A 21,624-nucleotide genomic window follows, 5' to 3' on the forward strand; every position below is an offset into this window, starting at 1 on the left:
GATCAAACAGCCTTTTTACACAATGTAGGGGATTAACTCCTTAGGTTCCACAGTGAGTATAACAAGCATGCTTTACTGCTCATACAGACTGATTTTACTGTTATGGGTTTAGTAACACTTTAACCCTTCGTGACCACTCTATAGCCGAATGACGGCTACAGCACTTTTCTGGAGGCCGTCATATAATGTCCTCCCGTGCTCATGCTTCCTGTGCACCTCCTGCAGCACACATTGGCTGTGATCTGTGATCATTGCCACCCTCAGACACAGCTAATCACAGATGGGGGTAAAGAGTTAATCATGGAGGCTGTTTACCATGTGATCAGCTGTGTCCAATCACAGCTGATCAAGGATGTGAACAGGATTTGCCAGCTATCAGCAATCCTCCCCTCACGCTGACAGGGCGTCACAAAAGGAGAGCAAAAATCTGGCAAATCCACACAGGGGACATCAACACTGACAATCAGGGCACTGATCAACATTATCCTGATTATCAGTGCAGCCCCAATAGTGCCCACCGGTGCTGACAATCTGTGCCCACCAGTGATGCCTGTCAGTGCTGCCAATCAGTGCCGCTTATCAGTGCCTTTCATTGCCCATCAGTGCAGTCTCATTAGTGCCTCATCAGTGCAGTCTCATCAGTGCCCATCAGTGCAGCCTCGTCATCGCACATCAGTGCAGCCTCCTCAGCGCACATCAGTGAAGGAGAAAAATTACTAATTTACAAAATGTTATAAACTAAACTAAGAAAAACTTTTTTTTTTCAAAATTTTCGGTCTTTTTTATTTGTTTAGTAAAAAATAAAAATCACCCAGTGGTGATTAAATATCACCAAAAGAAAGCTATGCATCAAAAAATTGTAAAATATTTTGTTTGGGTACAGCATGACGGCTCAATTGTCATTCAAGGTGCGGCAGCGCTGAAAGCTGAAAATTGGCCTGGACAGGAAAGGGGTGAAAGTGCCCAGTAGGGAAGTGGGTAAATAAGTATTCCGGGTATGGTATTTTTATACATAGTTGGGGTCCACGCACACTGGGCTTAAAAATGCTGCTCAATGTTATCCTATGTGTCCGTTCACATTATGGCATTTAGCAACATATTTTAAGAGGCAGAAAAAAAGACCATCGCAAGAAAAATGCTAAACGCTCATAAATGCACCTAAAGGTGGCGTTCAGAAGCGTTCTGCGTTTCCAAGTGTACATGGATTATGAGCAGAGGGGAATGTTTTGCATAAAAAATGCTTATAAAAGCAAATGCCCATAAACTCTCCTAAACTCTTGTGTAATATAAGCTACTATGAGCATTTCTCTGCCACAATATCTGCCAGAGGTTCTGCCATGTTTTTCTGTTCCCTTATATTGGTCCAGCTTGGAGCAATGTAACTATGTATACTGTATACTAGGCATCAGTAAATGGTGGACTAAGGCCCGGATCCAGACCGAGGCACCGTCCCATCTAGATCCATGGTTGTGCCATTTAGGAGCCACTTCTTCAACTCTGGCCTCCGCCGCTGCCATTCTCAAGGCAGAGCAGAGAGTGGAAGGCAGGATAGTAATGCATGGAGGACCATAAATTGGTAGTAAACCCTTACAACACACTTTGACCTACAGGTAAGCCTAGATTAAGGCTTACCTGTAGGTCCAAGAAATATCTCCTAAACCTATACGGTTTAGGAGGTATTTGCCCGAAGACAGGCACCGCTGTCTACGGCGCATGCACCAACGACGAAGATGCCGCGCGTGTCGGCTCCCGTGTGCATGCGCGGGAGTGACATCATCGAATGACAGCAGCGGAGCTGCGAGACCCCAAGGAGAAGATTGATGTGCCGGACTACAGGGGACAGCGGTGACATCGCTGGCTCCTGTGTCAGGTAAGTGACACATAATGGACTACTATGCGATGCATAGTAGTCCATTATGCTTTGCCTTTGCAGGGAATGAAAGAGGAGGTAAACCCTCTTTAACTCCTATACATTACAGATTGGAGAGCAGGAGGCACAGCCGCACTGAATGGAGGGTGGGAGCTGCATGAGTTAACTTTCCAGAATAACTAGCAGGCGATTGGTTCTGTACCTTGTGATTACTGTGAACCAATTGCAGCCATCACAAGTGTAAACACTGTAATGTTTACAAGCATTCAGCCCATTCACAAAATAAGAACTTCCTCTGTTGTGAATAGGATGAATTCTTGTAAACACAGCAGTAGGGAGGATCTGCAGATTGGGCCTTATGCACACTGGACGTTAGAATATAGTGAGTTTTTCAACTTCTTTCAACGTTTTTGCAATAGCGGGGTTTTTTTTGCGTTTATTAGCATTAGCGTTTTTTAGCGCTTTTTTTTTCTTTTGAAGAAAAACATTTTTTTTTCAATGGATCAAAAACATTAAACGCTGGTGAGTGAAGTGTCCGATCTGTCTGCAGTCCCGCTAAAAATCGCTGATCACCGCCATTACTAGTAAAAAAAAAAAAAAAAATTATAATAAAAATGTCATAAAAATATCCCCTATTTTGTAGATGCTTAAACTTTTGTGCAAACCAACCAATATCGCTTATTGTGATTTTTATTTACCGAAAATATGTAGAAGAATACATATTGGCCTACACTGTTGAAGACATTTTTTTTTTGGATATTTATTATAGCTAAAGGTACAAAATATTGATTTTTTTTTTTTCAAATACCAGCATTTGAAAGCTCTATATGACTCCAAAATTATATAAAATGCATTTAGTATAGTGTTGCATGATGGAGTAATTATCAGTCAAATTATTACACCACGATAACCTGAAAAACGGCCTAATAAGGCCGGTACTCAAGTAATTAAAGGGGTTGTAAACCCCAATTTTTTTCACCTTAATGCACCCAATACATTAATCCCTTCAGCCCCGGACCATTTTGCTGGTCAAAGACCAGACCACTTTTTGCGATTCGGCACTGCTTCGCTTTAACTGACAATTGCGCGGTCATGCGATGTGGCTCCCAAACAAAATTTACGTCCTTTTTTTCCCACAAATAGAACTTTCTTTTGGTGGTATTTGATCACCCCTGCGGTTTTTATTTTTTGCACTATAAACAAAAATAGAGCGACAATTTTGAAAAAAATGCATTATTTTTTACTTTTTGTTATAATAAATATCCCCCAAAAATATATAAAAAAACATTTTTTCCCTCAGTTTAGGACGATACATATTCTTCTACATATTTTTGGTAAAAAAAATCGCAATAAGCGATTATTGATTGGTTTGAGCAAAAGTTATAGCGTTTACAAAATAGGGGATAGTTTAATGGCATTTTTATTAATAATTTTTTTTTACTAGTAATGGCGGCGATCAGTGATTTTTATTGTGACTGCGACATTACGGCGGACACATCGGACATTTTTGACACATTTTTGGGACCATTGTCATTTATAAAATGCTATACAAATGCAGTGATTCCTGTGTAAATGACACTGGCAGTGAGGGGGTTAACCAGTGGGTGGCAGTGTAGGGGTTAAGTGTTCCTAGGGGTGTGTTACTAACTGTGGGGGGGTTGGGCTTTCATTTAGTGAACACTGATCTCTGCTCCAATCACATGGAGCAGAGATCAGCGTCACTAGTTGCTAGGCAGAACGGGGAAATGCTGTTTAAAAAGGCATTTCCTCGTTCAGCCGCCCCGTGAGACGATCGTGGGTATGCCCGTGGCGTTCGAGTCCGCGGGACCCGCGACCTGACTCACGGGGTCCCGACCGGCACGCGAGCGTGCTTCCAGTGTTGCGCTCGAGATGGCAGGGCGGCATTAAAGATTGGACGTACCTGTACGCCAATATGCCTGTCCGTGCCATTCTGCCAGCGTACATCGGCGTGCGCCGGTCGGGAACCGGTTAAGGTGAAAAAACTTCTGTCACTGACCAGCCCTCCCGTTTTACTCACCTGAGTCCTGTATTCCTCAGCTGGAGACTCGCTCTTCCCCTCTGCCTGTTGTTTTGGCTCGATTCATAGCGGTGCAGCCATTAGCTCCCGCAGCTGTCAATCAAATCCAATGACGTTGGTGCCGGGGGGTGGGGCCGAGTCCTACATTCGGGTGTCTATGTACTCCGAATGCTGGACTTGGGAGCAGCCCGCAAGGTAACCCCCCAGGGGAACGCTTCCCCTAGGGGGTTATACGATGTGGGGAGAAGCTACCAGCACCGCAGGGGGACCCCAGAAGTTGAGGATCGGGGCCACTCTGTGCAAAACTTACTGCACAGTGGAGGTAAGTATGACTTTTTAAAAAAAAATAAAAAACAAAGCCTTACAATCACTTTAAGTGTAGTATAATCTAAAAAAAAAAAAATAATATATAAAAATAAAATATCACCTATAAAAATCTATCAGATAGCAAAAAGCTTGCTGTATAAAAGCACACCATGTTAGATTTAGTAAATAGGCTCCAGAGAAAGTTATAAATGGATTTAATATACGCAGTAAAGGACACAAAATCCTCTGGAATCAGATCAACAAAAACAAGAGATGGGGAGGGAAAAAAATTCAGAGTTTTTCACTTGGAGGGATTACTTGAGATAAAAAAAAAAAAAAAAACAATATGGAACTATTTAGTGAATTCTCTCATCTCAGTAACAAGTGCTTTTTAACCCCTTCAGGGCAAAAATATATTTTGCCTTTCAAAACTTAACCAGTTTAATAACCAACAATTTTTTGCAAATTTCCTGTATTTGAGAATATTTTGGTTTTGCCCAGAGAAGCCCCTATCCTTCTCTTATTGGGTCCCCTGCCCACGTTCCTGGCTTCCGAGTACCCCCCTTGCAAACTGTTTGCTAGGAGTGGTATTTGTGCAGGCTCGATCCCGAGCTGCACTGTGTGCGTCTATTGACACACACAGTCTGGACTGGCTCCGCTCCCTCATCACTGGAATGACAGCAGCAGGAGCCAATCAACGAGCTGCTATCAATGAGTCCAGTGAATGGGAGAGAGGAAGCAGCTCCGCTGCTCTCAGACACAGCAACGGATTTGGCAAGTATTTAAAAGGGGGCAGAGGGGGGTTCACAAAACAGTTTATTTTTTACTTTAAAGTGGTTGTAAAGACTGAATGTTTTTTTACCTTTACGCATGAAGGTAAAAAAACCTTCAGTGTGCAGCAGCCCATCCCCACAGCTCCCCTAATACTCACCTGAGCCCCCTCTCAATCCAGCGATGTACACGGGAGCCTCGGCAGTCATAGGTCTCTGTCTCCTCATTGGCTGAGACACAGTAGCAGGAGACATTGGCTCCCACTGCTGTCAATAACAGCCAGTGAGCCAATGAGGAAAGAGTGGGGGGGGTGGGGCTGATCCCCAGCTCTATGGGTCTTATGGACGTATAGAGCAGGACACGCACCAGTACACCTATCGCAAGTAGCTTGCAATGGGGAAGAAGGGGAAGAAGCCAGGTGCGCCAGCGGCTCTGCTCGGGTGCCCTCATAGTAAGCTGCTTGCTGTGGGGGGCATTCAGCAGGGGGGGGGAGGCAGGAGCACCAAAGAGGAACCCAAGAAGAAGAGGATCAGGGCTGCTCTGTGCAAAACCACTACAAAGAGCAAGGAAGTATAAAATGTTTGCTATTTAAAAAAAAAATATAAGATTTTTTAGAATCATCACAATACCTATGTATGTGTTGCAGTTTGCACCCCTGTGATCAGATTCATGTCCGAACTATCAGTTCGCAGTGCGAAAAGCAAACTGAAATGGGGATGTCATTAACAATGTATTGACACTCCCGGCAGTTTGCATATGGCAGTGTAAACTGCCTTGCGAGTCGGGTGCAATGCGGGAACCCGCAGTGAATTTGCAGGGCTCCCTCATCGCACAAGTATGAACCGAGCCTTAAAGCAGAGTTCCGCTTAAAAAAAAAAAAAAAATTAAAAGTCAATAGCTACAAATACTGCAGCTGCTGACTTTTAATAATCGGACACTTACCTGTCCCAGGGTCCAGCAATGCGCGGGATCGAAGCCCCGCTCGTCTCCCCCTCCTCTCTGTGGCGCCGGCATTGTCACTGTGGGCACCCGGCTGTGGCTTCACAGCTGGTCACGCACTGCGAATGCGCGAGACGCTTGGTGCGCTGTGACTGGCCGGGTAATCATCTGAGACCTGTGACTTGTCCCAGATGATTGCAGACCCCTGGGGGGGGGGGGGGGTGATCTCCCTTCCGGTGCCCCGGGAGGAAGTGGGAGCTGGGACCCTCTAAAAAGAGTATCCACGCCCATCCAAAAAAATGACATATCAAATATGGCATGTCAGGGGGTCACCTTCCCTTAAAGCGGAAGTTCCATTTTTGGGTGGAATTTCGCTTTAAGCAGTATAAACCTGTCAAACTTTAAAAAATATGATTAATTGATTCATGATACATCATGCAATTATCACCACAATTTTTAAATAATTTGTGCAATATCTACTGAAACAACCAGGGGGGTTACCAAGGATTGGCGCACTGAGAAAAATGCTGCAATTTCTATACGCAAACTTAAACACTTCTGAATTTTTTTCTTTTTTTGCAGCAAACAAATAAAAGTCTGTGCAAAAATGGCGCAGCGCTCCCCAATAACCTAGTATCAATTAAAACAAAATAAATAAATAAAATACAAAAAAAAATGAAAAAAAAAGAAATAAAAATAAAAGCGTATGACAATTTATTAGTTTGTTGCATGACAGTGATGCCCCATCCATACAAATCTAGTTCCTCGCTGTCCGCCCCTCCTCACTACAGAATTTACACCACTGTGGTCACAGCGTACATTTTAGAACAATTTTTAACTTGCTGCGTTTGCTTCATTATTTTGCAGAACGCCATCAGAGATTATTAGAAACTGTTGCAAATCACTTTTAAACTGATTCAGCCTGACTGGCACAACAACACATAAAACTCTGAAAAGGTGCCAATATTTACTCCAAATAAAAATGACGTATTTCCCTTTGTTTATCCCTGATACATGTTTTTTGTTGAATAAAAAAACCCTCTGGGTGATCTGTGTACATTGCAGAGATTTTATCAAACTCTGTTGCAGATTCCTACCTGTCCCTTCTCTGATTTAGGCCTCATGCACGCTGGGGCTCTTCTAAATGCTTTTTTTTCCTGGCAGGAAAAAAGCGACTTCAAAAATGTGCCCAAGCCGCATTTTTTGCAAACACGTTTAGTCACGTCAAGCACTTGGGTGTTCATTCAATTCATTGACCAGAATATATATTCATTCTGGACACTGAAATAAATAAACACTCAAGCGCTACCCGGATAGCAAGCAATTGTGCTGCAAGTTTGAAAATGACTTGCTAAGCTATTGCTAGACTTGCCAAGTTTGCTGCACAATTGCAGCAAGTCTGCATTGCACGACTCCGGATCAACTTTCTTTGCAAACATTGTGCAAGTCTGCTGCAAGTTCTGGTTCAGATATGTTGTGCAATAGTCATCCCCACCACAGGGGGCACTGTGGCTGAATTTTCATGCTGTAGACTTGCAGAGCTCTTGCTGTAGACTCACCACTGCAACTTTGCTCTTGCTAGAGATTTGCCCTGCAAATTTGCTACAAATTGGAAAAGTGTCAACTAGAACTTGTGCTTCATGTGCTCTGCAAGTGTACAACTTGCCAGTGGAAATGTGCAGCAAGTTAACAGACTTAAGCCCCATACACACGATCGGATTTTCCAACGGTAATCGCGTGATGACAGGCAGTTGGCAGAAAATCTGACCGTTTGTACACTACATCGGACAATTGTTGTCGGATTTTCTGTTAACAAATGTTGGATGGCAGGTTTTAAAATTTTCCGCGGACAAATGTCTAATTGTCGGATTTTCCGATCGCGTGTACACAAGTCCGTCGGACAAAAGTCCAAAGTACAAACACGCATGCTCAGAAGCAAGGACGAGCCAGAAGTGGTCGGTCTTGTAAACTAGAGCTCGTAATTTGTGATGTGGCAAATTATGAAATCTGGAAATGCAGCGCACAATTCTCTTCTTATTTAACCACTTAAGCCCCGGACCAATTTGCAGCCAAAGGACCAGGCCCCTTTTTGCGATTCGGCACTGTGTCGCTTTAACTGACAATTGCGCGGTCGTGCGACGTGGCTCCCAAACAAAATTGGCGTCCATTTTTCCCACAAATAGAGCTTTCTTTTGGTGGTACTTGATCACCTCTGCGTTTTTTATTTTTTGCGCTATAAACAAAAATAGAGCGACAATTTTGAAAAAAAATTCAATATTTTTTACTTTTTGCTATAATAAATATCCCCCAAAAATATATAAAAAAACATTTTTTTTCCTCAGTTTAGGCCGATACCTATTCTTCTACATATTTTTGGTAAAAAAAAAAAAATCGCAATTAGCGATTATTGATTGGTTTGCGCAAAGGTTATAGCGTTTACAAAATAGGGAATAGTTTTATAGCATTTTTATTAATTTTTTTTTTTACTAGTAATGGCAGCGATCAGCGATTTTTATTGTGACTGCGACATTATGGCAGACACATCGGACATTTTTGACACACGTTTGGGACCATTGTCATTTATACAGCAATCAGTGCTATTTAAATGCACTGATTCCTGTGTAAATGACACTGGCAGTGAAGGAGTTAACCACTAGGGGGCAGTGTAGGGGTTATGTGTGACGTTATGTGTTTTTTTTTATTGTAGGGAGGCGTGGTCTGGCTTGTGATGTCACTGATCGTCCTTCCCTATAAAAAGGGAAGAGACGATCTGTGACAGCCACACAGGGAAGCACGGGGAGAGGTTTGTTTACACAGATTTCTCGTTCTTCAGCTCTCTGACCCGATCGCGGGACACCAGCGGCGATCAGGTCCGCTGGTCCCACGGCCATGGTCACAGAGCACAGGATCGGGTCGGGAGCGCGCCGCTGGGCACTTAAATAATCACGTACCGGTACATGATTGTGCCCAGCCGTGCCATTCTGCCGACGTATATCGGCGTGAGGCGGTCCTTAAAGCGGAGGTCCACCCTAAAGTGGACCTCCGCTCATCGGAACCCTCCCCCCCTCCGGCGCCACAATTGGCACCTTTCAGGGGGGAGGGGGGTGCAGGTACCTGTACAGTACAGGTATCTGCACCCACTTCTGGGATAGCTCTCTGCAGAAAGGGGCGTAGATTACGCCCCTTTCCGCAAGTGCCCGCCCCTTTCCGCAAGTGCCCCGCTGCCTGCTGGGAAACACACAGATCCCAGAGGCAGCGGGGACCGTCCTTATTGCGCAGCGCGATTCGCGCATGCACAGTAGGGAACCAGGAAATGAAGCCGAAAGGCTCCATTTCCTGATTCCCATACCCAAGATGGCGGCGGCAGCACCCGAGAGACGATCTAGAGTTCGGCTTCGGGTACCGACATCGCGGGCGCGCTGGACAGGTAAGTGTCACGATTTTAAAAGTCAGCAGCTGCAGTATTTGTAGCTGCTGGCTTTTGAAAAAAAAAAAAAACGCGGAGTCCCGGCGGACTCCCGCTTTAAATGGTTAATGGGATAATAATGGAGCTGCTTTGCTGGTGATACTGATGGAGATATCGCAAACACATTTTCAAAGGCTTTTTTTTCTAGTGATATCAATTATTATTATTTTTATTTTTTTATTTGGGCAAGTTACCACAACACCATTATCCTGTAGTTTTTAAGATCAAAGATACAACTATGTTGGTGTCCCTTGTCAGTTTTACATTGTATTTTTTTTAAATGTACCTGCCTACTCCCAAACTGTCATTTGTAGTAAAAAACATAGCCAAGTATTATTCTACACAATTTTTTTTATTGTGCATTAAAAAAAGAAAACAAATACAATTAGACATGCTATCTGCAAACTTAACCAAAAAGTGCATTCTATGCATCCAAAAATATACCAAATCAAATCATTATTATTCAACCAAAAAAACGAACTGAAAAATCACTAAATGAAAAGCGCAAATCGACACTCAAACTTCTACTAACACGAAATTAGCAGAAGGAGCCCAAAGGGTGGCGCTAAAGAGTTGAACAAATACTTAGCACGTCACTACGTTTGTGTTTGTTGGCCGACAATTCCTCGCTGTTTCTATGCAAAACAAATAAGTAAATGCGTCTAGCGCTTACGTACTTTTAGACACCTTTACACGCATTTAGGCACATTTTGGTGTTTTTTCTGCCAGAACACTCCTCACTTGAAGGCATAAGTGAATTTTTTTTTTGCAGGGTCAGTTTACTGTCTTTCAGACTTTAGGGGGGCTGGACTGTGGCCAGTGGGGGGTAAATAGTGTCCCACAATTGGTGTCAGTGGGTAGGACTTTATTATATTATAGTAACTTGATATAAACGTTTTTTTTTTACATTTCTTCAATTGCTTCCTGGTTTCTGTCCTAGGCCATAATGATGTCATACATCCCAGGAGTATTCATGGGCATTTTTTTTTTCTATTTCATTACAAGGGAGGATGGGCCTTCTCAGCTAAGCACATCGTTCTGCCTACATGCCTGAGCTAAGGCCAGATGGATTCCAGGAAACGCTCTGGTCTTTGGCCAGTCCGGGACTTAAGTGATTAAAGAGGTGGAGATCCACCTGAACAATATGGGAGACATCAAAGATCACCGGGAACAGTGTCGCCTCTTCACACCCGATTTAAACCTCTAATTGCGGTACTACTGTGTCCCCATCGTGTGCATTGCACAGAAATCATGGATTAAAAGCGATTCAAGTGTGTTTGAGTGGTAAGGAGGCAACATATCACATCCTCACCACCTGTCAAACACATTCGGATCGCTTTTCAGGAAGGCAGCAGTGCATGCTGCACTTGTGAATGAGCCCATAGTTGCATTCAACAGTGGCACTCTTAGGGCTCATTCACACATAAAGTTGGAGGGTGGTAAAACCCTGCTGTTGAGTCGCGGTTTTACCACCACCAATCTTTACCCCCTTTAGCTGCTGAGGCAGCAGCAAAAGGTATACACATGCTGCAGCAGGGATTAAGCCCCTTGTTGCTTTTGGTGGGTGCTACCGCCTGGCAATCACAACCCATTTAAGTAAATGGGGCCACTAGGCAAGCGCCCTGCTACTGCATGCTTCTGCGGGGTCCAAGGGGTTAAAGCAGGTGGGCAGAAAGCAACACCACTCTGCTTTAACCCCTTGTTTGCTGTACGGTGCAAGGTTTCAGGGCACTTGCAGAATAACCACATTCACTTGAATGGGTCATGCTTGGCAGGTGTTACACCCACCAACCATGACAGGGCATATAACTTCTGCTGCGGCTCCAATATGTGAATACTCCTGGCCACTGCAGCTAAAGGGGGTGTGGTTGGGGCTGATAAAAACATGTCTGAACTAAGGGGTTTTACCACCCCCCAAACTGCTAATGTACGGTAAATGAACCCTGATGCCTTGTACACACAGTCGGACATTCCGACCACAAAATCCATCAGATTTTTTCCGACGGGTTTTGTCAGAAACTGGTGTCGCATACACACGGTCGGACAAAGTTGTCGGAAAATCAGATCGTTCGGAAAGTGGTGACATTCATTGCGTACGACGGGACTACGTTGAGGCTAGTAGCCAATAGCTTTGGTCTCGTAATTTGATCTGAGCATGCGTGGCACTTTGTCCGTTGAAATTCTCTACAAATGACCAGATTTTTTTGGTCGGAAAATTTTAGATCCTGCTCTCAAATTTTTTCCGTCAGAATTTCCGATGGAAAAAGCTTGATAGAGCCCACACACGATCGGGTTTTCCGACAATATAATCCAATCGGACCTTTTCCGTCGTAATTTCCGACCGTGTGTTACTGTTCTGAGCCCCCCATAAGGCTGCTTTTACCAGCACCACAGGTGCCACTGCGCTTTGCCATAGACTTCTATTAGATCCTGCAGGTGTGATGCACTTTCTGAAAGTGCTCCAAAACTCCAGCATTCAGGAAGTGCACAATATATAATAGATATAATAGATATAATATAACGATATAATAGAAGTCAATGGCTAAGCGCAGCAAACCCTCAGGAAAGCTGCAGGTACACAGCACTGCGCCCGTGATGTGGGTAAACCGCAGCACCTCAGTGTGAAAGCAGCCCTATACTATTATGCCCGGTGTGTTATTCCCACTGATCTGAATATCTCTTATTTCCTGCTGCTGGCATCACCTTGGAGACTGCAAGCCGGGATAAGAGGTGGAGTGCAGTCAGTATCACTCCGCATGGGACAGGAGACAGCACTACACAGGAGGCATCAGCTTATGTGGCTCTTGCTCCCTACTACAGCTCCAACTTTACAAGCAGCCCCTCTGCATTGCACTCTGTTGGATGCTCTGGGATGGGGGCGGAGTCAACAAGCCCCGATCGCGATCTACCAGTCACCTGGCCGTGATCTACAGGCTGCTGACCCCTGAAATAAAGCATGGAGACATGGATAGATGGATGGGTGAATATTCTCTGAATTTTAAAAATGAATTAAATAGAGTTTTCAGTTTGTGGTGCTCAGATACAGTTAGGTACCCCCTTTAAGATCCAAATTGAACTCATCACTTGTGCTCCCAGATAGCAAGGATAAATAACGTGTCACAAATTTGTGGCAGTGTTGAATTGTACTTCTGTTAACTTGCCGCACATTTTCACTGGCAAGTTGTAAACTTGCAGAGCACTTGAAGCACAAGTTCTTGTTGCCACTTTTCCAATTTGTAGCAAATTTGCAGGGCAAATCTCTAGCAAGAGCAAAGTTGCAGTGGTGAGTCTACAGCAAGAGCTTGTGTACACACGATCGGAAAAATCCGACAACAGACATTTGTCAATTGGTAGAGCGTACAAACGGTCGGATTTTCCGCCAACAGCCTGTCATCACACAATTCCCGATCGTGTGTACAGGGCTTAAGTCTGTTAACTTGCTGCACATTTTCACTGGCGAGTTGTACACTTGCAGAGCACTTGAAGCACAAGTTCTAGTTGACACCCTTCCAATTTGTAACACATTTGCTTGGCGAGTCTCTAGCAAGAGCAAAGTTGCAGTGGTGAGTCTACAGCAAGAGCTCTGCAAGTCTACAGCATTAAAATTCAGCCACAGTGACCCCTGTGGTGGGATGACTATTGCACAACATAACTGAACCAGAACTTGCAGCAGACTTGCACAATGTTTGCAAAGAAAGTTGATCTGGAGTCATGCAATGCGGACTTGCTGAAATTGTGCAACAAAATTGTGAAGTCTACCAATAGCACAGCAAGTCATTTTCAAATTTGCAGCACAATTGCTTGCTATCTGGGCTGTGTACTGACCTATTACTATTACTATCATAACCCATAGCATGCGACATACTAGCTAGCACTTTGATAAGACATGCATTAACATGCAGTTGTTGTCCTCATTACATACCATTGGATGAGGCCAGCTGCAGTCTCTAGGTGTGCATGCTGCAGAGAGTAGAGAGCAGTAGACAAGGAGGAAGATTACAGCGATATCCAGTAGAGAATCACATTCCATCCAATCAGAACAAGCAGAACAGGATAGTTGTAGAGCAGAAGGTAAGGAAAAAGCTAAGTTGTGCAAAAGGTGGGGCACTTCTTGCTGAGAATAGAGGTTACACAACATGGGAGCATTGACAGTTCAAATCAAGCAAACCTTTCACCTATAATACAAATCCAACTCCTATCCATTAGCTCTCCTGCACTCCCCACGCAAAAATGCAAATAAAAACTTTAAGAGAAGAACGTTGGCAAAAAAAAAATTCTAACTTTTTGGCTTATATTCTGGTTTCTTGCCATAAGTTTCTGATAATGTTTAGTTTTGGATTTTACACACCTCCATTGAAAAAAGAATGCATTACAAAACGCATATGCATCTTTGATGCATTTCCGGTGTGTTTACAGGGTGCCCGATTCCCAGCATGCACCTGTGAAACATGGCCTTAGGACTGAAAATTAAAAAACACACCAAAAACACAACCGAGGTGCGTTTTTTATGCCTTTTTTGACGTGTTTCTATTAATTTCAATGGGGAGCTACATTTTTGGTGCAATTTTGAAAAGCGCACCAGAGATGCAGCATGCAGGACATTTCAAAATGCAGCGCACCCACACGGAAGTGGTGTGAAGAGTCCCAATAGGATTTAAAGGGAAATATTTTTAAAGCGTTTTTCTTGCTTTTTTTTTTAACAAGGTAAAAATGCAGCAAAATTGTACCAGTGTGAAAGTAACGTTAGGGTTTGTTTACACTTCAAAACATGACATTGGACGCGCTTTTTTAAAGCGCTCTGAACGTCAATTAAAGCCCCTGTTACTAAATAAAATGGTAAGTTTACAGTCCCGTTCACATGTTGCATTTGTCTAGCTTTGGTTCGCTTCAAAAATTATACACCATGTTGCTTTATTGGTGCTTCAAAATATCTCATAACCTCCATAGAAGTCTATGACAAAGCTCACTAGTGGCACCTGCAGCTTTTGAGAGGCTTTTATTTTTATATATATATATATATATATATATACACACACACACACGCACACACACACATTGTGTGTTTGTATATATACACAGTATCTCACAAAAGTGAGTACACCCCTCACATTTTTGTAAATATTTTATTATATCTTTTCATGTGACAACACTGAAGAAATGACACTTTGCTACAATGTAAAGTAGTGAGTCTACATCTTGTATAACAGCGAACATTTTCTGTCCCCTCAAAATAACTCAACAAATTGCCATTAATGTATATACAGCTGGCAACAAAAGTGAGTATACCCCTAAGTGAAAAATTTCCAAATTGGGCCCAATTAGCCATTCTACCCCCCCCCAATGTCATGGGACTCGTTAGTATTACAAGGTCTCAGGTGTGAATGGGGAGCAGGTGTGTTAAATTTGGTGTTATTGCCCTCATTCTCTCATACTGGTCACCGGAAGTTCAACATGGCACCTCATGGTAAAGAATTCTCTGAGGATCTGAAAAAAAAAGAGTTTTTGCTCTACATAAAGGTGGCCTAGGCTATAAGAAGATTGCCAAGACCATAAAACTTAGCTTCAGCATGGTTGCCAAGACCATACTGTGGTTTAACAGGGCAGGTTATACTCAGAACAGGCCTCGGCATGGTCGACCAAAGAAGTTGAGTGCACGTGCTCAGCCTCATATCCAGAGGTTGTCTTTGAGAAATAGAAATATGAGTGCTGCCAGCATTACTTCAGAGGTTGAAGGGGTGGGGGGGGGGGGGTCAGCCTATCAGTGCTCAGACCATACGCCGCACACTGTATCAAATTGGTCTGCATGGCTGTCGTCCCAGAAGGAAGCCTCTTCTAAAGTAGCCCACAAACAGTTTGCTGAAGACAAGTAGACTAAGGACATGGATTACTGGAGCCATGTCCTGTGGTCTGATGAGACCAAGATAAACGTATTTGGTTCAGATGGTGTGAAGCGTGTGTGGCGGCAACCAGGTGAGGAGTACAAAGACAAGTGTGTCTTTCCTACAGTCAAGCATGGTGGTGGGAGTGTCATGGTCTGGGGCTGCATGAGTGCTGCCAGCACTGGGGAGCTACAGTTCATTGAGGGAACCATGAATGCCAACATGAATGCCCTTCGTATAGACTGGGCCACAAGGCAGTATTCCAACATAACGTCCCCAAACACACCTCCAAGATGACCACTGCCTTGCTTAAAAGCTGAGGGTAAAGGTGGTGGACTGGCCAAGCATGTCTCCAGACCTAAACCCTATTAAACATCTGTGGGGCATCCTCAAACAGAAGGTGGAGGAGCACAAGGTCTCCAACATCCACCAGCTCTGTGATGTCGTCATGGAGGAGTGGAAGAGGATTCCAGTGGCAACCTGTGAAGCTCTGGTGAACTCCATGCCCAAGAGGAATAAGGCAGTGCTGGAAAATAATGGTGGCCACACAAAACATTGACACTTTGGGCCCAATTTAGACATTTTCACTTAGGGGTGTACTCACTTTTGTTGCCAGCGGTTTAGACATCAATAAGCTGTGTGTTGAGTTATTTTGAGGGGACAGCAAATTTACACTGTTATACAAGCTGTACATTCACTAATTTACATTGTAGACAAGTGTCATTTGTTCAGTGCTCACTTTTGTGAGATACACTATATATATATATATATATATATATATATATATATATATATATATATATATATATATATATATATAATATAATATGTATACATATACACTGTATATAAACAACCCATATTTAAATTTGAATGCAAAGCCCCTATGGTATATGTTTAGATTCACCAGCAGCTGTACAAATATTTAGGAGAAAAGTCCTGGACGAGACATTTAGGCAAGTCCCAGCGTCCATCACGCTACTCTCTATGTCTTTTTTCTTTGGTTTCCTGCAGATAAGATCTATGAGCACACCACACCGCTTGATGTTGTAAGAGTTAATATATCTATAGATATTCTTGCACGATGCAAACAATTACAGCAGTGAGGTTCAGGGGTATAAATACAAAATTTTGTTTAAAAAGAAACTGTACATGTGATAAACAGGTAGTAAATTGTATGTGTAACAGTTCATCATCCATAGGCTGCATTCGTTTTATGCCTTAAAGGGTAACAGAACAGTAAGAAGCAAAGAGAACATAAAAAGCTATTTATAACAAAAACATTTTTATTTTTAAGGACATAACTGAAAAAAAACAATTATGGAACTATGAGACCCCTTTCACAATGGAAGCGTTTTTTCAGGCGCTTTAGCGCTAAAAATAGCGCCTGTAAAAAGCCTCAGCTGCAATCCCAGTGTGAAAGCCAGAGTGCTTTCACACTGGGGCGCTGCTCTGGCAGGGCGCCACAAAAAGTCCTGCAAGCAGCTTCTTTGCAGCGCCATAGAATCGGTGAATATACCGCTCTTAATGCGCAGCATTTTGCGAGCAGATTTAACCCGTTTTCAGCCGCTAGCGGGCGAATAGTGCCACTAAAACTATGCTAAAGCGGCACTAAAAAAAGCGCTGCTTTATCACCAACGCCCGGGCGCTTTCAGTGTGAAAGAGCTCCAATGCCGGCCATACACGGTTCGAATTTCAAAAGAATTTTCTTTCGAAAATCGTATCTAAGAATTTTCGGATATGAATTTTGCACCATTAGTGGGCTGCAGAAACAGCCGATTTTCGTGCGCAAATCAAATTTGAGGAATCGGACATTTTTGGAAAAGCCAACGATATTCTAGTCAATGATAGGAGAATCGTGCGAGAAATGTAATAATGCAGGCCATACATTTCTTTTCAAAATCAGAAAATTCGTTTTTTTTGTGATCCGATGGTGCCACCATTGATTTTCGAAATTCAGCCGACCAAGCCTTCAATTTCACCTCATGTTGCTACAGAAAAGAATTTTCTTAGCTGGGAATCTTCTTTTCTCTGGGGGACATGTGTTTCGGGGATCCTTACTATGTGGGGACATGTGTGTTTACTTGTGTTCACTGTGTATTTTACATTGTGGGGACATGTGTGTTTTACACTGTGGGGACACTAGACTGGTGATCAGTTAGTAAAAAGCTGTAAAAAAACAGCTCATACTCACTGATCATCAGCCAACTGCAGAGATCCGCTCTCCTCTCCTCACCGACAACTTCCGTGTGAGGAGAGGAGAGCTGATCGCCTAGCAACTGGTTGTTTGTTTACATCACATGACGACCATGATTGGACACGGTCATCATGTGATCAGGAGGGCCAATCACAGAGCCCTCCTGACGATCTAAGTGTGACATGAGCACATTGGGATCGCGGCGCTGCGCGGACATGCGCGTGATCCCCCTCCTCCTGAGGTAGTTTCCTGAAGGAGAGAGCGCCCACCCGGCCGTACATATGCAGTGGCCGGGTTGGAAGTGGTTAAAAAAACTTCAGGAAAGCTTGATGAAAGCTCTGCAAATGGTTTGTCAAAGCTTGCTGTTCACACTGCTCCTATTCAAGCCGTGTGAAACTGGCTTTGAGACTGAGATTTGCCTGACTGAAATCTTCAACTGCAAAGAGCTCTGTAATCCCTTGGTCTCATTCAGATTGAGCTACTGAGCTCTGTAAACAAGAGCTTTTCTTCTGCACGTGCAATTGATGTGAAAAGGAGCCTGGAACTCCCTCTACTGGCTGGAATATTATCAGTATTTCAAATTTACGTAATGAAAAAATATATTTTTATTATATTTATTAATTATTGTTTTTGTCCAGGCCATAATAACTAAAGGAAGGAAACATGCACAACACAACTATAAATTGCCTCTAAGGAAGTGTTATGATTCCCACTCTTGTATGTATATGTGAACATTATGGAGCAGTTGCTCCAAAGCTTAGTAAATGAGCAGAAGCTCTGCTGACTTTCATCATCCAATCACATGCTAGCAAAAATGCTGTTTTATTTTTTATTTTCCTTGCACGTGATTGGGTATTCTCTGCAAAGTGAAGCTTTACCTTATTTACTAAGCTCTGGAGCAACTGCCCTTGCAGAGTGTAAATGCACCTTGCAAAGTGGGGGGTAGGGCTTAAAATAGGCAAAAGTCTATTTGCCTTTAGTAAATCAACCCCATTAGATCAACCAATAATAAGAACAATAACACATTTCATTATCTTTTACCTTTTATAAGGAAAGCTTCGGTAAATAGGCGCAACTTATACAGAGGCTCATCGTCCAATGACATGTTTTCGAACCCAGCGCGGGCGTACATACTTATAGCGTCCCGATATGATCCCTCAACAAAATGCAGCTTTCCCAGAATCAGCAGAGCTTCTGTTAGCAAATGCGGCTGTGGAAAGAAACAATCATGTATAATAATAATTATGGACGATTAAATGTCACAATTCAGGAAAAATAGGAACCGGGCACTGAAATGTCTACATAGGCTCGGCACAGCCACCCAAGGTTTTAGGTCCTAAAGTGACACTAAACTCTAGTTTGGAAAAACAAATCCTATTGAAAGCGGAACTAAACCCATTGATTTAACAGTTTTCCAAAACAGTTACATTCAAGGCATGCTGTGAATGAGAACTGTAACAGTTGCTTGTGCTCTTCACTGAACCGTCAAACTATCAAATGGCTGGTGTCATAACTGATCACATGTGCAGCACTATGGCAACTGGCAGATCAAACAGAGGCTAAAAGGGCAGCTTCCTTGGCTGTAAAGGATAAGAGGGTTTAGTTCCTCTTTAAGCATATATTCCTAACTAAAGCTGGCCATACATGGATCAAAACTCAACCAGTTGAGCAGAAACCAATCACATTTCAAATCACATCAGGCCGTTCCCATTTATGAGAAGTTGATCTATTGATCGACTTCTCAAGGATCGGCTTGTTATAAAACTTTAGTTCACTCAGCACTGGACTCCTCTGCTGTTTGGAATACACGGATCCAATAGGCTGCCGCACTGATCAGTGTAAACTGAAGAGGGGTCCAGCTGACTCCTCCGCTGTCAGAATTCAATGAGGATTCCCCCATCCGGCTGGAATGTGCGGATGGGATAATCGCTTCAGTTTTTTCCCGTTCATCCCAAAGGCTGAAATAGAAAAAAACTCAACCATCTATAGTCTTCTTAACTTTCTATTGTTCTCAGCCTTTTTCCAATCTCAGAAATTCTTTTTTTTTATCTGCTGTAGTACGACTTCCTTCCATGCAATATTTCTTCTGCAATAAAATAAACCTACCCGCCTGCTTGCAGTCTTCTTTAAAATGTTCACTGAGCTGTGCATGCGCAGCTCAGTTTACATCTTATCCTGGCACAGTGCCTGTGTGCTCGGACGACTGAATTCCTGTGCATGGGCAGAAGTGATGTTATTATGCATGTGCTGTAGACAGTGGAGCGCAGGCGACACTGAGCGCGCCATGGTCAACGGCGATATGCCTCGAGTGGCGGCTCCCGTGCGCATGCGCGGGAGTGACATCACTGCGGCTTCGCCGAATGACAGCAGCGGAGCAGCGAGACCCACCGAGAAGATGGACGCTCTGAACTACAGGGGACAGCGGTGACTTCGCTGGCTCCTGTGTCAGGTAAGTGACATATAATGGACTACTATGCGATGCATAGTAGTCCATAATGCTTTACCTTTGCAGGGAATGAAATAGGAAGTAAACTCATCAGGGTTTACTTCCTCTTTAAGCATGCTATTGGCTTCACAGCTGGAAACCTCTTAGCAAACAGTGACGTCCTAGTGGGTGTAGCTTGATGGGGAAGGTGAGACACTAGTGCAGTCTTTTTGCCTTTAGTAAATGTAAATTAAACAGTGTGGGGTTGATTTACTAAAGGCAAATAGACTGTGCATTTTACAAAGTGCAGTTGCTCCAGAGATTAGTAAATAAGAAGCTTCACTTTGCAAAGAGTACCCAATCATAAGATATAGAGGATAAGGAAAATAGGGATTTTAACAGTGTTATTGAATATAATATATTATATATAATACACACACACACATATATATATATATATGTATATATATATATATATATATATATATATATATATATATATATATATATATATATATACACATATACACACACATATATGTATATAACTATATATCTACATATATGGTGGTCTTTGAGGTCAAAAGTAGATTGAAAGAGAACATTGACCTCAAAGACCACCATATATGTAGACCACTGCATGTTTTATGTATAAATTATCTTTTAACCTTGACTTTAATAAATATTATATAAAAAAAACCTTGCTACCTTCTCATTGGAATTTATATTTAATAGCACCCTATTTTCCTTATCCTCTCTATCTTATTTTTCAATTTTGGAATGTGGTGCCAATTTAAATGGGTTTTTTTTCTATAGTCGGACCAAACCTATTTAGTACCCAATCATGTGCAAGGAAAATTTTTTTTTTTTTTAAATGCATTTTTGCTTGCACCTGATTGGATGATGGAAGTCAGCAGAGCTTCTGCTCATTTAATAAGCTCTGGAGCAACTGCACTTTGCAAAGTGCACAGTCTATTTGCCTTTAGTAAATCAACCCCACACTGTTTAGTATCACTTTAATTCCCCCGACTCTCTCCAGAATTGGCTTCTAATGAAGAGGAGTGCACACAATGCTACATATCAGGGATGGGAGAAGGACGCGTCGATTGTGATATCAAAGCAGAGAAGGTTCCCATCTGTCACTTACTGGTAATTTGCCTCTGTTTAGAATAGCGCTCAGATAGTTCTTGGCTTGATGCAGTTTTGGCTCGTTGCTTTCCATTAATGGAATGGAGTCTTTGAGTTTGGCAACGTTCTCCTTTAAACAGATCTCCAGCAGGGCCTCGGCCAGCAGCAGGTTTGTGAAGTCATCTGGAAGGCAGGGGTTAAGGCACATGTCACTTAGCACTGAATTCCCATATAAAGGAGGATCTCATCCCTTCTACTAAATGGCCAGACAAATGTTCAACAGGCAGAGGACCAAAAAAGTGCAGGAAGCCTTTTGTGTAAATGAGAATGTCGGAGAGGTGCTCAGGGCTGTTAATCTGTAAATAATCACTTCCGTTTATTGCCGTTTATTGCCGAGGTCCCGGGAAAATGTTCCTGGTGAATGTGTCACCTAAACTGCTCTGCATGACTATGGAACATTATGTGTATGGTTGTCACCTACACTATATTGTCAAAAGTATTGGGACACCTGCCTTTGCACGCACATGAACTTTAATAGCATCTCTGTCTTAGTCCGTAGGGTTCAATATTGAGTTGGCCCACACTTTTTTTTAAAGATGTAATTT

General features: G+C 42.9%; 1 protein-coding gene across 1 annotated transcript in view; it reads right to left on the reverse strand.

Moving 5' to 3' along the window:
- TTC7A (tetratricopeptide repeat domain 7A) overlaps window positions 1-21,624 on the reverse strand; it is a 544,118-nt gene that overhangs the window by 501,077 nt on the left and 21,417 nt on the right. The window contains exons 2-3 of the mRNA XM_077485633.1: window positions 21,039-21,202; window positions 18,508-18,676 (exon numbers count right to left, since the gene is read on the reverse strand). Of these exons, the coding sequence (XP_077341759.1) occupies window positions 18,508-18,676; window positions 21,039-21,202 (333 nt within the window). The remainder of the gene's footprint in view (window positions 1-18,507; window positions 18,677-21,038; window positions 21,203-21,624) is intronic.

Source organism: Lithobates pipiens, unplaced genomic scaffold (genome assembly GCF_037356315.1).
Source record: "Lithobates pipiens isolate NorthernLeopardFrog02 unplaced genomic scaffold, aLitPip1_a1.2 Scaffold_18, whole genome shotgun sequence".
Lineage (NCBI taxonomy): Eukaryota > Metazoa > Chordata > Amphibia > Anura > Ranidae > Lithobates > Lithobates pipiens.